Genomic DNA, 13,659 nt, shown 5'->3' on the forward strand with positions numbered 1-13,659 from the left:
CGCCCGGCACTGCTGCACCAAGCGGGGGGCGCGGGGACGCGCCGGAGCCCCCCGTGCTGCAGCCCAGCTCTCCATCCCCATGCGCTGCCTGGTGCTGTGCCAGGACCCCCGGGGGGGTCACAAGGAGCTGGAGGCACCCTGGGGTGGATGCACCCTTGGGGACGGGCAGGATGGAGCCAAAACCCGCGGGCACGGCTCGGTCACGGGGCGGTGACACGGGGCAGGGCACGGGCACGGGCACGTGGTGCGGGGGCTCCGGTGGCATCGGGGGGGTCCTCGGGCACGAGCTGGCCTCGTGAAGCCCACCAAAGCCATTTGTGAGTTGGTTAATTAAGCCAGGCCTAGGTGGGCTCATCAGCTGGCCCCGCGAGGGTCGGGTGGGCCAGGGTGCCCGCAGCGCCCGCGTGCCGCCACCCGGTTAATTATTAACGAAGGAATAAACTGTGTGGAAAGGTGGTTGACCCGGGAACAGCCCCGTGCTATCGCTGCGCCTTCGCCTTTCACCTTGGGGCCAAACTCTCCTGGTGATGCCACCGCGGTGGCCCCGGTGTCTCCCGGCACCTTTCACCTTGGCTTGGGGAGAAAGTCCATAGGGAAGGGCACGGGGCCGGGAGGGGGACCCCCAGGCAGGGCAAGGGGGTGGAGGTGGGGACGGGGTGGGGGGGACACGTGGGGAGGGCTGCGGGTGAGCGCTGCTGGCACCGCCGCGTGCCGCCGGCCTTGGCATTCCCAGCCCATGCGCCGGGGCCGGCTCCTCGGTCGGGGTGGCTGCTGCTGCTGCTGAAGGGAAGGCGAAGCAAAAGCAGGCTGGAAAAGAAGGAAATAAATAAATAAAGCGGAGCGCTAAGGCCACGGAGCAGCAGAGGGAGATGGATTACAGCTCCGGCCATAAATAAAACCTCCATTTCCTCTTGTCTGGAGGGATCCGTGCTCACGCGGTACCTGCGAGCGCGGCTGTGCCGAGGTGCCCGGGAGCTCAGGCAGGGCAAGGGGGTGGCCACGGGCAGGGGGCGATGGCACGGGATTGAGGAGGGGAGGGCTGCTGAGCCCCACAACCGGGCAGGATGGGGCCAGGCTGGGCTGGGGGCTGCTGCTGGGGGGCACCGAGGGGCAACGCCGGCCCCAGCCCGGCCGAGGGGGCGAAGCGGGGCGGTCGCCCCCACCTGCAGCCGGCCCCGCGGCTCCTTTCTCCTCTGTCAGGCTGTGATTTATGGCCCTTTCCCTGCCTCTCCCCCTCCTCCTCGCCCCCTGCAAAAAAAAAAAAAAATAATAATCCAGGAACAAAGGAGGAAATTGGATCTTCTCCCCCGCGCGGCTGCCGGCCCCGCCATGGGAGCCGTGTTTGTTTTGACGTCGGTGTCCAGTGGGCGAAGGCGTTTGATCTCCGGAGGAATTCCTCCTTCCTCGCGCTGCTCCACTGCCTCTCCCGCACAAAAGGGCCCCCGCGGGGTCGGGGCTGCCTCTGGGCTTCGTGGGGCTGCCCGTGCGCTCCGTGCCGCCCCGCGTGGGCTCGCCGAGGGTCCCGGCTGGTGGAGGCACCCAGCGGCACAACCCCTGCCCTCCTGCAGCCTTCGAGCTGGAGGATGAGGAAGCGAACGGTGCCAAAATGGCAGGGCTGGGCTTGCAGCCACATGGGGGCTGACATCGCCGGGGGGCTGGGGGCCAACGCCGCCAGCCCCGACCCGTTTGCCTGCGCCCCATTTAGCTCCAGGCTGCGGGGCAGCCATGCCCCCTGCCACCAGCAGCAGCGCTTCCCGGGGGCTTTGGTGGGATGGATGCCCCTATTTTTGGGGATTGATGCCCTTTTAGGGATGGTCTGCCTGCCTTTCCTCCTGCGTTTCCATCCTCCCAGGGTCTGGGAACCCAAAGGAGACCCACACAGGGTGCGCACAGCCCCCCACATTCAGAACCGCGACGTTTTAGCTCAATCCCTTGATTTTCAACCCAACTCCTGGCTGAGTTTTCCCCGTGCCGGGGCTGGTTTCCCCTTCGGGCCACCCATGCCAGGCAGGATCTGGCCCCGCTCCTCCCCGGAGCTGTTTGCAGAGCCCGGGCGATCCCAGGCGGAGGGCGTGCGGCTCCTTATCGCCGCGTTCCCGGGGCCGGATCCTGCGTGCGGGCATGTGCGTGCGTGCCGAGGGCGTGCGAGCTGCTCGGGGAGGTGAAGGACAAAGGGAACCGGGGCGGCCGTGCCGTGCTGGGTGTGTGTGTGTGGGGGGGAGCCTGCACCCCACTGCTGCTTCCCGGGGTGCCCAGGGCTTTGGTGTCGATGCTGCGGGGTGCCAAGCCGTGCCGTGCCGTGCCGTGCCGTGCCGTGCCAGCAGCCCCTTGGCAGAGGGTTGTGGTGTGCCCAGTTTTTTTTTTTTGGGGGTCTCCGCAGCCAGGACTGGGGTTTTGGTGGCTCTGTCTGGGCTCCCCCCCCCCCATCCCCTCCCCGGCACCCAGGGACTTGAAAGCCTCCCCGGCCGCCCCGGCCCTTTCATGCGGCTCTCGGTGAAGCCTGACCCCGCGCACAAAGCCCCCAGGAGCCCATTTGAATCTGAAAAGGGGTCTGAGCACAGAGCCCTGACCTTCAACCCACGGGTCAGCCCGTCCACGCCACCGCCACCGCTACCGGGACCCCCCCCCGGACCCCCCGATGAGCCTGGCCAGACCTGGCCGAGCCTGAAGCCCTGTGACCCCCAGGCCTGCAGCCCTATTGTGCACCCCATGGCCCTGTTGTGCACCCCAATAGCCCTGTTGGTCACCCCCACAACCCAGTTTTGTTCCCCCAAAGCCCTATTTTGCACCCCACAGCCCTATTGTGCACCCCAGAGCCCTGTTGTGCACCCCAATAGCCCGGTTGTGCACCCCAATAGCCCTGTTGCTCACCCCCAGGGCCCTATTTTGCACCCCACAGCCCTGCTGTGCACCCCATACCCTTGCCGTGCACCCTGACACTGCAGCCCTACAGCCCTGCCCCGCAGCCCCGTTCCGTGGCCCCGCAGCCCTCCCTGTCTGCCCTCTCCATCTGGATATCGACCCGCTGAGCCTTGAACTCCGCTGCGGCACCTCCCCGGGGAGCCGCAGCCCTGCTCGTGGCCCAGCTGTAGCTCCGTGCCTCAGTTTCCCCGACACCCCGCAGCACATCTGTGCCCCGGGCTGCCCCCCCAGCCCCCTGCACCCTCACCCCATTGACCCCCGCTCACCCTAATCCTGCCCCACACTCGCCCTAATCCTGCCCCACCGCCGCCCCATCGCACCGGGGGCTGCTCAGCCCCGTTCCCCCCCCCGGCAGCCCCCAGCCCAGCCTCGCTGCCGGCCCCCCCCGCGACGCGCGGCTGCCCCCGGTGCGGGGTCACTGCTCCTCTTCCCTCCTGAATATGCATGGGGCCCTCCCGCCACGGCCACCGCCGTCACCTTTGATCCCACGTCAGGGATAACGAAACGGCTTCATCTGCGCCGCGACACCGGGGTGGGGGGGTTGGGGGGGGTTGGGGGGGGGGCACGGCTTTTGTTGCTGGGCTGAGCTGAGCCCCGGGTCCATCCCAAAGCCCCCCATCGATCCCCAGTCCGGCTGAACCATAGCCAAGAGCATCAGCGGTTTATTCGGTTTATTGTCCTCATGGGTCCATCCCGGCCTCATCTCACGGGGGGGGCCGGGGGGGCGCACCCTAAATGCAGGTCTCGCTGCCAGCCGGGTGCTGCTCCAGGGCCTGCAGCCGTCGGGCCAGCGCCTGCACCCTCTGGGCGTGCTGCTGCCGCACGGCGCCCGCCTGCGCCTCCAGGCGCCGCAGCTGGGCCCCCTGCTTCTGCCGGGCTCCACGGTACGCCAGCGCCAGCGCCCTGCGGGCACAGCGTCACCACGGGGCACGGGGACAGAGCTTTTGGGGCAGGGACTGCGATTTTGGGGTGTGCACAAAGGGATTGTGCTTTTGGGGTGTGCGCAAAGGGATTGAGCTTTTGGGGTGCGCACGAAGGGGTGGTAGTTTTGGGGAGCGCATGGAGGGGAGTTGGTTTTGGATGCACGTAAAGGGACTGCGGTTTTGGGGTGCACAAAAAGGGACGGTGGTTTTGGGGCTGTGCTCTTGAGGTGTGCAGGAACAAGGCTCTGTTTTGGGGGGTGGGAAGGGGCTGCGCTTTTGGAGAGTGTAAAAGAGGGTGGGGCTTTTGGGGTGTGCACGAGGGGATTGTGCTTTTTGGGGTGCGCACGAAGGGGCGGTAGTTTTGGGTGTGCACAAAGGGACTGCAGTTTTGGGGTGCACAAAAAGGGACGGCAGTTTTGGGGCCATGCTCTCTAGGTGTGCAGGAATGGGGCACTATTTTGGGGGGTGTGGGGAAGGGCTCTGCGCTTTTGGGATGTGCAAGAAGGGGCCGCACTTTTGGAGAGCATAAAAGAGGGTGGTGATTTCGGGGTGTGCACAAAGCAACAGCACTTTTGGGGTGTGCAGGAAGGGACCGCGCTTTTGGGCTGTGTATGAAGCAAGAAAGCTTTTGGGGCATGCAGGGGGGGTGTGCACCGAAGCCATGCAGGCAGGTTCTGCGTTTTGGGGAGGCGTAGGGGCACCGTGCACCCGCTGCGTGCCGAGCACTGACCGGGCACCCCCGTGCCCACCTGTGAGCGTGGAAGAAGTCTCCGGTGATGGTGACGTACTGCTCCTGCTGCGCGCGGCTGGCGGCGCTGCTCTGCTCCAGGGACAGCACCAGGGCCCGTGCCCGGGCGTGCAGCTCCTCGATGCTGGGGGACACGCTCGTGGCAGAGCCTGGCACGGTGCCGTGGCACACTCAGGGCTCCCGGTGCTGAGGTTTCTTACCGGGCCTGGGCACGGAGCAGCTCTTGCCGCGTCCTCTCCGGGTCCGTGGGGTGCTTGGGTGCCGCAGCTCCAATTCGGGTGGCCTGGGCATCCTGCGGAGCCCCCATAGGGATCAGCACCCCCAGCGAGCCCATGGCCATGGGGAGCAGAGCCAGGGCAGCCTCACCTCCTCGCTGCTGCTGCTGGAGCTGCTGGGGGGGCTGGGGGAGCCCCCATCTCGCTCCCTCTCCAGGTGCTGCAGCACCAGGCGCAGCGCAGCCTCCCGCGGCCCCTGCGCCGCCGCCAGCACCCCCAGGCCCCTCTTCTCCTTCTCCACCAGCTGCAGCCGCGTCTTCAGCTCGGCCATGGCCTCCTGGCAGGGCAGCACCATCACTTCTTGTCCATGCAGAGCCACGGGGGGGGCTCCACGCGCCCCCTCCTCATCCTCACCTTGAGCAGCGCCAGGTCCCGCAGCAGCTCCTCCTTCTCCGGCCGCCGCCAGCCGGGCAGCAGAGCCCGAGCGTCGCGCAGAGCCCGCTCGGCACGGGCACGGGCGTCCTCGCCGCGGCGGGTGAGGGCGCGGGTGGGCGCGGGGGCGTCGCGCAGGGACCCCTGCACGGCCGCCTGCTCGGCGCGCAGCCGGCGGATGGACTCCCGCAGGGCCCCCTCCTCCGTCCCCTGGGACACCGGGGAGCTGCGGGGACGGGGACGTGGTGGCACCGAGGTGCTGGGTACGGTGTGGGGTCACCACCCAGCCTCGTGCCCCCCCCGGTACCTCTGCAGCCCGGGGCAGGCGCTGGCCCCGCTCTCCTCCTGGCCATCCGGGTCCGCTCGGTGCGGGAGCTGCGGCCCCTGTGGGGGCTCAGGACCGGACCCAGACCCCTGCTCCGGGCTCTGCTGCCTTGCTGCTCCTGGGCACGGGGCAGGAGGCCTCACAGCGGGGCTGTGCTGGGGACCGGGACCCCCAGCACCCTCTGTGAATCCCCCCAAATCCCACCTGTATCCCCCCTGAATCCCTCCTGCACCCCTCTGCACCCCCCTCCATCCCCCAGCACCCCGAGCATCCCCCTTGTGTATCCCCCATCCCCCAGTACCCCAACAGCACCCCCCAAGATCCCCTCATATCCCCTCCGTATCCCTCGTGCACCCTCCCTGTACCCCCCCGAGGTCCCCCGGCACCCCTCCCTGCGTCCCGCACCCCCCCGGGCTGCCACTCACCACCTCCGGGGCCATCCCCTCCCCTGCCCAGCTTCGCCCACGCCTGGTGGAGCAGAGCAGCGTAGGTGTCCTCGCAGCGCTCGCTGCACACAGAGGGGCTCAGCACCGCGCCGTGCCTGCCCCCAGCCCTGTCCCCGTCCCCCCCCCGTGTCCCCCACCTGCAGTGCAGGGCCAGGCGCAGCGCGCTGCTGCGGGACTCGTGCTGCCCCAGCAGCATGCTGAGCCGCTCCGAGTCGCTCTTGCAGTCCCGCAGGGCGCCCACCAGCTCCTGGTTCACCTCCTTCAGCCTCTCCACGCACCTGGGCGCCACCGCTCAGCCCCGTGCCGCGGTTTCTCCACCGGCGGGGGCTCAGCGGATCCTGGGGCTCGAGGTTTTTTTTTTTGGGGGGGGGGTCTCACCTTTGCAGCTGCTGCATCCGATCCTCCAGCTCCTGCTCGGCACCCTCTGAGGGCTGGGGGGAGAGCGGGCTGTGGGGCTGGGTGCTGTGGGTGCTGTGGGTGCTGTGGGTGCCGTCGAAGCTCAGGAGGCGCGAGGGCAGGTCCTGCAGAGGGGAGAGGCAGCGCCTGGTGCCAGGGCAGCAGGATCCCACCCTTGGAGCCGCCCCAGCCCTGCACTCACCTGGGGTTCCCCCAGTCCTGGGGTGCTGCCAAGCCCCGTGGTGCCGCTGCCGGCACCGTCCGGCTCCTCCAGCCTTGCCAGAGCCTCCTGCAGCTCCCGGACCTGCGCCGAGCACCGAGCTGAGCCCTGGGGGCCAAACCAGGGGGCTCCCCTCATTTGGCACCCCCAACCCCGCCCCGGCACCCACCTTCCCCTGCAGCCGATTGCGCTCGCCCTGCAGCACCTGCAGCGAGGCCGTGGCGCGGCTCAGCTCCTCGTCGCGGTGCCCCAGGGCCGCCCGCAGCGCCGTGTTCCTCGCCACCGCATCCAGCAGCCCCTCGCCCTGCTCCGGGCCCCCGCACGCCGCCGGCAGAGCCCCCGCCGCCTGCTCCAGCTCCTCCAGGCTCTGGGGGCACGAGGCCAGTCGGGCAGCGCCCATCCCCTTGGGCTTTGGGGCTGCCCGTGCCACCCTGCCTCACCTTGGCCGCCCGCGCCCACTCTGCCGGCGGGGCTGGGGCTCGGCGGTGCCGGGAGAAGACGGCGCGCTCCAGAGAGCTCACGGCGTGCTGCAGGTCGGCGAAGAGGTCGGGGCCGTGGGCTGGGGAGAGGGATTGGGGAGGGGGTCAGGTGCTGGCATGGCATGGCACGGTGCTGTGGGGCATGGCATGGTGCTGTATGGCATGGCACGATGCTATATGGCACGTCATGGTGCTGTGAGGCATGGCACGGTGTTGCCTGATATGGTGCTGTATGGCACAGCATGGTGTTATATGGCACGGCACAGTGCTACAAGGCATGGCACAAAGCTATATGGCACAGCACGATGCTATATGGCACAGCAAGGTGCTATATGGCACGGCATGATGCTATATGGCACGGCACAATGCTATATGGCACGGCATGATGCTATATGGCACAGCACGGTGCCACGAGGCACGGCACGGTGCCGCAGTGCACAAAGCACCCACCTTCCAGACCAGCTCCAGCACCGCGCGTGCCGTCGAGCTCCCGAGGCTGCTGCGCCTCGGCGGGGAGGCTGCTGGTGCCCCCCGAACCCTCCTCTTCCTCCTCCTCCCTGCGGGGCGGTGAGGCCAGGGGCTGGCTGTGGCCGGGTGCCACCGGTGCCGGTGCCGCCGCGTGCCCGTAGCTGCCGGGGCGGCGCTGCAGCTGCTCGGCGCGGTGCTGCAGCCGGGCCACGGTGGCCAGCAGGCGGGCGATGTGCTCCTCGTGGGGTGGCACGTCCTGGGTGTCCTCCCCCGTGGCCTCGTCCTCATCCTCGTCCTCGTCCTCGTCCACCCGCTGGCCTGGCAGGGGCTGCGGGGAGCAGAGGTTTCTGCGGGGGGTGCCCTGGGGAGCACCAGGGGTGGTGCAGAAGGGGGACGAGCGGGTGCTTGGGGTGCAGAGGGGCCGCCACCCACCGTGGTGCAGCCAGGATGGGGACGAGGGATGAGTTTTGGGGACGGCCACCCAGCACCCCCAGGGACACCCCACTTGCCTCGTCCATCCTGGCCCGACTCCTGCCCGCTCAGCCCGGCCCCACAGCTCGGCCCCGCACCGTGGCCGGATCCAGGCACGTCCGGGCTGCCGGCGGGGGCCCCGTGGGGCCACCCCAGGTCTTGCCCATTCCTTGTTCCTGCTGAGATTTCCTCTTCCTCAGGAGCCCCGGCGCAGCCTCCCACGCTTAACCGTTGCGCTGCCCTGCGCCGGGTGATGGAGGTGTCTTGGGGGGCTCTGCAGGAGCCGGGCACCCCAATACCATCCCTAAAGCCCTGCTCTGCCCCATGGCACCCCGGCCCCATGCCAGACCCTCCCCATACACCTGGGTGCTCGTGCACCCCGCCAAGAGCACACACCCAGCATTGCGCCCTTGCACAACCCCCAGACTTTGGGGTTGCAGAAGGGCACACGAACATTTGGGGTGCTGGGGGGCACAGCACGGGGTGCTGGGGTGTGTAGGGCCAGGAGGGAGCCCGCTCAGGGCAGGCAGGTGCTGGGTGATGGTGCACGGGGTGCAAAGGGGCAGCGCACGGGCAGTTAGGGTGCAGAGGGATGGTGCGTGGGTGCGGGAGGTTGTGCATGGGTGTTTGGGGTGCAGGGAGCATTGCATGGGTGCAGGGGGCATTGCATGGGTGTTTGGGGTGCAGGGGGCATTGCAGGGGTGCAGGGGGCGTTGTATGGATGCAGGGGGGTTGCATGGGTGCAAGAGGATGTGCATGGGTGTTTGGGGTGCAGAGGGCATTGCATAGGTGCAGGGGGCATTGCATGGGTGTTTGGGGTGCAGAGAGATAGTGCATGGGTGCAGGTTTGTGCATGGGGTGTTTGGGGTGCAGGGGCCATTGCATGGGTGCGGGGGGCATTGCATGGGTGCAGAAGGTTGTGAACAGGTTTTTGGGGTGCAGGGGGTTGTGAATGTTTTTTTGGGGTGCAGGGGGCGTTGCATGGGTGCAGGGGGTCGTGCATGGGTGTTTGGGGTGCAGGGGGGTTGCATGGGTGCAGGGGGTGTTGCATCAGTGTTTGGGGTGCAGGGACCATTGCATGGGTGCAGAAGGTTGTGAATGGGTTTTCGGGGTGCAGGGGGTTGTGAATGGGTGTTTGGGGTGCAGGGGGGCTGCATGGGTGCAGGGGGTGTTGCATGAGTGTTTGGGGTGCAGGGACCATTGCATGGGTGCAGAGAGGTTTGCATAGGTGCAGGGGGAGGTTGCATGCATGCAGAGGGTCGTGCATGGGTTTTTGGGGTGCAGGGGGCGTTGCATGGGTGCAGGAGGATGTGCATGGGTGTTTGGGGTGCAGAGAACATTGCATGGGTGTAGGGGGCGTTGCATGGGTGCAGGGGTCGTGCACAGGTTTTTGGGGTGCCAGGGGTCGTGCACGGGTTTTTGGGGTGCAGGGGTCAGTGCATGGGTGCAGGGGGTCGTGCATGGGTTTTTGGGGTGCCGGGGGCGGTTCCTGCCCCCTGACAGTTGCCCGGGCTCCATCCTGCCCCCCCCCCCCCCCCCCACGTGCCCGGCGGGTTCCCCCCCCCGGGAACTACAACTCCCAGCAGCCCCCGCGCGCCGCCACTTCCGGGCAGCAGCGGGCGGGGCTCGGGCGGCCGAGAGCGGGTGAGCGCGCGCCGGGGGGCGAGGGGGGGGGCGCGGGGCTGGGGGGGGCACAAAGGGGGTGCATGGGGAGTGCATGGGGCCATGGGCAGTGCATGGGGGCAGGGGTCCACAGGGGCCGGGGGGGTCCACAGGGGCTGGGGGGGTCTACAGGGGCTGGGGGGGGTTCACAGGGGCTGGGGGGGTTGCATGGGGTCGAGGGGGGGATGCACGGGGCGGGGGGGGGGCACAGAGGGGGTGAGGGGGGCACAGGGGGGGTGCACGGGGTCGGGGGTCCACAGGGGGTGAGGGGGGTGCACGGGGTCAGGGGGGAGGTGCACGGGGTGGGGGGGTGTATGGGGTGGGGGGGTGTATGGGGTGAATGGGGTCGGGGGTGCATGGGGGCAGGGGTCCGCAAGGGCTGGGGGGGGTGCACGGGGTCAAGGGGGGATATGGGGTTGGGAGGATGCACGGGGTCGGGGGGGGACACAGGGTCGGGGGTGTTGCACGGGGTCAGAGGGGGGATACAGGGTCGAGGGGGGTGCATGGGGTCAGGGGGGTGCACGGAGTCAAAGGGGGACACAAGGTCAGTGGGGGTTGCACAGGGTCAGGGGGGTGCATAGGGTAAGGGGGGGTTGCGCAGGGTTGGGGGGTGTATGGGGTCAAGGGGGAACACGGGGTCGGGGGGGTTGCACGGGGTCGGGGTGGTGCATGGGGTCAAGGGGGGACACAAGGTCAGTGGGGGTGCACAGGGTCAGGGGGGTGCACAGAGGAGGCACAGGGGTCGAGGGGAATTTTATGGGGTCAGGGCTACCCTGGGCAGCATGGGGGGGACACCACAGGGTTATAGGATCAGGAGGCACAAAGGGTGGTTACCCAACCCCAATAACACCCCCGCAGCCCCCCCCCAGCACCCCCCCATGGAGCGCGGCTGCGGCATGGACACGTCGGAGCCGGGCAGCGCCGCCGAGGAGGAGGAGGAGAAGGCGCTGGGGGAGCAGCGACCCCGCACCCGCTCCAACCCCGAGGGCGCCGAGGACCGGGCTCTGAGCGCCCAAACCAGCGTGGGAAACCGCAGCGAGGGCGAGGGGGAAGCCGCCAGCGCCGACGACAGCCCCCAAAGCACCGCGGCCCCCGACGGCACCGCCTGGCCCGGCCCCGCGCACCCCGCGGAGGTGCAGGTGAAGACGCCGCGGGTGAACTGCCCCGAGAAGGTGGTGAGTGAGGCATCGGTACTGGGTTTGGGGGGTCCTGGGGGGGCACGGTGGGGCTGGGGGTGTTCAGCATGCCCTTCTTCCCCCCCCCAGATCATCTGCCTGGACCTGGCGGAGGAGATGGCTCTGCCCAAGCTGGAGTCGTTTAATGGGTGAGTGGCGGGGTTTGGAGAGGGGGCTGGTGGTGGGGTTTTGGGGGTGGTGGCGCTGAGCGCAGCGTCCCCGTCCCCGTCCCATCCCGCAGGTCCAAGACCAACGCGCTGAACATCTCGCAGAAGATGATCGAGATGTTCGTGAGGACGAAGCACAAGATCGACAAGAGCCACGAGTTCGCGCTGGTGGTGGTGAACAACGACGCCACGTGGGTGAGCGGGACGGGGACAGGATGGGGACAGGATGAGGATGGGGATGGGGGCAGGATGGGATAAATACAGGGATGAGGATGGGATGGGATGAGGATGGGGATGGCATGGGGATGGATGGGATGGGGACAGGATGAAGATGGGGATGGAATGGGATGGGAACGGGGATAGGATGGGGGTGGGGACAGCTCCGTGCCCCCCTCACCCCGTCTCCCCTCAGCTCTCAGGGTTCACCTCGGACCCCCGCGAGGTCTGCAGCTGCCTCTACGACCTGGAGACCGTCGTCTGCAAGTCCTTCAGTATCCACGCCGGCAGCGAGCCCACGGGGCTGGGGGCTCGGAGCATGTGGGGTCCCCTTTGGGTGCCATCGGGGTCCCTTTGGGTGCCGTTGGGGTCCCTCGGGTTCCCGCTGGGCCCTTCCAGGCCCTTTGCCTGCAGATGGCAGCAGATCCGCGGCCTCGCTGCCGTCCCCGCAGTGGCCACGCCGGGGCTGTGAGGCTGAGCTCCTTCCCCTCCTTCCCCAAAAACCATTTCTTGGGAATTTTCTCCCCACCCTGGGGCATCCCCGGGCACCGGGTCTGAGCGCAGGACCCCCACTGGGGGGGGACGCAACGGTCTGTGGGGCGGGGAGGGGTCTGTTTTTGGGATCTGTCCTTACCTCGGGCTGCAGATCTCGAGGGGCTCTTCAACCTCATGTGAGTACGGCCGGGGGGGGCACACAAGGGGCTGGGGGGGCACACGGAGGGCTGGGGGCCGCCAGCATCACCCTAAAAACCAAACGAGCGGGGTGCCTGCGGTGCCGCCCCCCCCGTGGCGGGTTTTAGGGGTGCTGGGTTTGCTCTGAGGGAGGTGGGGGAGGTCTCAGCCCCCCACCCCGGTGTCCCCCCCCCCCCCATCCCGGTGCAGCCAGCAGAAGATCGAGCTGCCGGTGACGGAGAACGTGCAGACCATCCCGCCCCCCTACGTGGTGCGCACCATCCTGGTGCTCGGCCGCCCGGGCTGCCAGCCCCAATTCTCTGCCTCGGAGCAGATGAAGGTAGGGACCCCGGGGTGCCAAGGGTGGGCTCGGGGTGGGGGGGTGTCCGGTGCGTCCAAAAACCGTGCCCGGACCCCCAGGGACCCCATGTGGGTGGGTTCAGGGGGTGTCCGGTGCGTCCAAGAGCATGGGGTGCCATGGGTGAGCTCGGGGGGTGTCTGGGGTGTCCAAAAGCTGTGCCCGGACCCCCAGGGACCCCATGTGGGTGGGCTCAGGGGGTGTCTGGGGTGTCCAAAAGCCGTGCCTGGACCCCCAGGGACCCCGTGGGGGTGGGCTCGGGGGGTGTCCGGTGCATCCAAGAGCTGTTCCCAGCCCCCCGGGGTGCCACGGGTGGGTGGGCTCCGATGGTGCCTGGCGTGTCCAAGAGCTGCGCCCAGCCCCCTGGGGACCCCGGGTGGGTGGGCTCGGGTGGTGCCCAGGACACCCAAAAACCGTGCCCGGTGTCCCCCCCCATCCCGCAGAAGATGCTGCAGTGCCCCTACTTCTTCTTCGACGTGGTTTACATCCACAACGGGGCGGAGGAGAAGGAGGACGAGACGAGCTGGAAGGTGAGCACAGGACGAGGGCGGGGAGGGATGGAGCGGGGAGCGCAGGGGGGGTTCGTGCTGTCCCCCCCCAGCTACCCAAAGCTGTTTGGGGGTGTCCCCGTGTCCCTCCCCAGGAGCTCTACGCCTTCTTCAGCAGCCTGGACGCCAAAGGCACCAACTACAAGTACGAGGTGGCGCTGACGGGGCCGGCGGTGGAGCTGCACAACTGCATGGCCAAGCTGCTGGCGCACCCCCTGCAGCGCCCCTTCCAGACCCACGCCGCCTACAGCCTGCTGGAGGGCGACGAGCCCCCCGAGGCCGAGGCCACCGTCTGACCCCCCCCCGAGGTCACGGCCACCCTGTGACCCCCCCCCGAGGTCATGGTCACCATCTGACCCCCCCCCCTGTGGCCACCCTCTGAGCCCCCGCCGGTGGCCACCGCATCCTAGGGCCCAGGAGCGTCCCCCCCCCCCGAGGTCACGGTCACCCTGTGACCCCCCCCCAAGGTCATGGTCACCCTGTGACCCCCCCCCGAGGTCACGGTCACCCTGTGACCCCCCCCCCAAGGTCATGGTCACCCTGTGACCCCCCCTGAGGTCATGGTCACCCTGTGACCCCCCCCTTCCCGAGGTCATGGTCACCCTGTGACCCCCCCCCTCCCCGTGGCCACCCTCTGAGCCCCCTGCTGGTGGCCACTGCGTCCTGGAGCGTCCCCGTGCGCCCTATTGCTCCGTGGTGGGGTTTGGGGGAAAAAAAGGTGTTTTTAGGACTGGTTGGTGTGCGGTGTGGTGTTGGGGGTGTTGGGGGTGCTGGGGGGGGTGTGGGGTCTGCTCAGCCCTCGCTGGGTGGGGTGGG

The 13,659-nt window shown here is 68.5% G+C and overlaps 2 protein-coding genes across 6 annotated transcripts; one reads left to right on the forward strand and one right to left on the reverse strand.

Moving 5' to 3' along the window:
* Positions 1-3,580: 3,580 nt before the first annotated feature.
* Positions 3,581-8,686, reverse strand: USHBP1 (USH1 protein network component harmonin binding protein 1). 3 transcript variants are annotated; one of them, XM_072029243.1, is made up of 14 exons: positions 8,007-8,679; positions 7,557-7,902; positions 7,068-7,186; positions 6,797-6,994; positions 6,610-6,711; positions 6,390-6,532; positions 6,149-6,289; positions 5,991-6,073; positions 5,548-5,683; positions 5,223-5,466; positions 4,960-5,145; positions 4,794-4,885; positions 4,595-4,717; positions 3,581-3,825 (listed from the first exon to the last, which is right to left on the reverse strand). In XM_072029243.1, the coding sequence occupies exons 1-14, from the start codon at positions 8,664-8,666 to the stop codon at positions 3,654-3,656; spliced, it is 2,745 nt and encodes a 914-aa protein (XP_071885344.1). In that variant the 5' UTR covers positions 8,667-8,679; the 3' UTR covers positions 3,581-3,653. The 3 variants fall into 3 exon arrangements, with proteins under 3 accessions (XP_071885344.1, XP_038024909.2, XP_071885345.1); XM_038168981.2 differs by having other exon boundaries at positions 8,084-8,224; XM_072029244.1 differs by lacking the exons at positions 3,581-3,825; positions 4,595-4,717; positions 4,794-4,885 and having other exon boundaries at positions 4,986-5,145; positions 5,991-6,033; positions 8,007-8,686.
* Positions 8,687-9,641: 955 nt separating this feature from the next.
* On the forward strand, positions 9,642-13,573 carry BABAM1 (BRISC and BRCA1 A complex member 1). Of its 3 annotated transcripts, none has more exons than XM_072029331.1 (11): positions 9,642-9,689; positions 10,566-10,882; positions 10,973-11,031; positions 11,124-11,244; positions 11,462-11,540; positions 11,912-11,936; positions 12,148-12,277; positions 12,739-12,825; positions 12,939-13,151; positions 13,281-13,298; positions 13,454-13,573. In XM_072029331.1, exons 2-9 carry the CDS (start codon positions 10,586-10,588, stop codon positions 13,137-13,139), a joined length of 999 nt encoding a protein of 332 aa, XP_071885432.1. In that variant the 5' UTR covers positions 9,642-9,689; positions 10,566-10,585; the 3' UTR covers positions 13,140-13,151; positions 13,281-13,298; positions 13,454-13,573. The 3 variants fall into 3 exon arrangements, with proteins under 3 accessions (XP_071885432.1, XP_071885431.1, XP_038024929.1); XM_072029330.1 differs by lacking the exon at positions 13,281-13,298 and adding an exon at positions 13,341-13,358; XM_038169001.2 differs by lacking the exons at positions 13,281-13,298; positions 13,454-13,573 and having other exon boundaries at positions 9,650-9,689; positions 10,577-10,882; positions 12,939-13,274.
* Positions 13,574-13,659: the final 86 nt, after the last annotated feature.

Source organism: Anas platyrhynchos, chromosome 29 (assembly GCF_047663525.1).
Source record: "Anas platyrhynchos isolate ZD024472 breed Pekin duck chromosome 29, IASCAAS_PekinDuck_T2T, whole genome shotgun sequence".
Lineage (NCBI taxonomy): Eukaryota > Metazoa > Chordata > Aves > Anseriformes > Anatidae > Anas > Anas platyrhynchos.

What these genes read in the sequence shown, in the direction of transcription:
- USHBP1 (XM_072029243.1), bottom strand. Translation starts at nt 8,666, where the DNA reads ATGCACAACCTCCCGCACCCACGCACCATCCCTCTGCACCCTAACTGC. An exon ending in CGGATGCAGCAGCTGCAAAG is followed by an intron (nt 6,290 to 6,389) that starts GTGAGACCCCCC and finishes GGTGGCGCCCAG; the next exon opens with GTGCGTGGAGAGGCTGAAGG. An exon ending in CTGCTCCGTGCCCAGGCCCG is followed by an intron (nt 4,718 to 4,793) that starts GTAAGAAACCTC and finishes CGTGTCCCCCAG; the next exon opens with CATCGAGGAGCTGCACGCCC.
- BABAM1 (XM_072029331.1), top strand. Translation starts at nt 10,586, where the DNA reads ATGGAGCGCGGCTGCGGCATGGACACGTCGGAGCCGGGCAGCGCCGCC. An exon ending in CTGCCTCGGAGCAGATGAAG is followed by an intron (nt 12,278 to 12,738) that starts GTAGGGACCCCG and finishes CCCATCCCGCAG; the next exon opens with AAGATGCTGCAGTGCCCCTA. An exon ending in AGGACGAGACGAGCTGGAAG is followed by an intron (nt 12,826 to 12,938) that starts GTGAGCACAGGA and finishes GTCCCTCCCCAG; the next exon opens with GAGCTCTACGCCTTCTTCAG.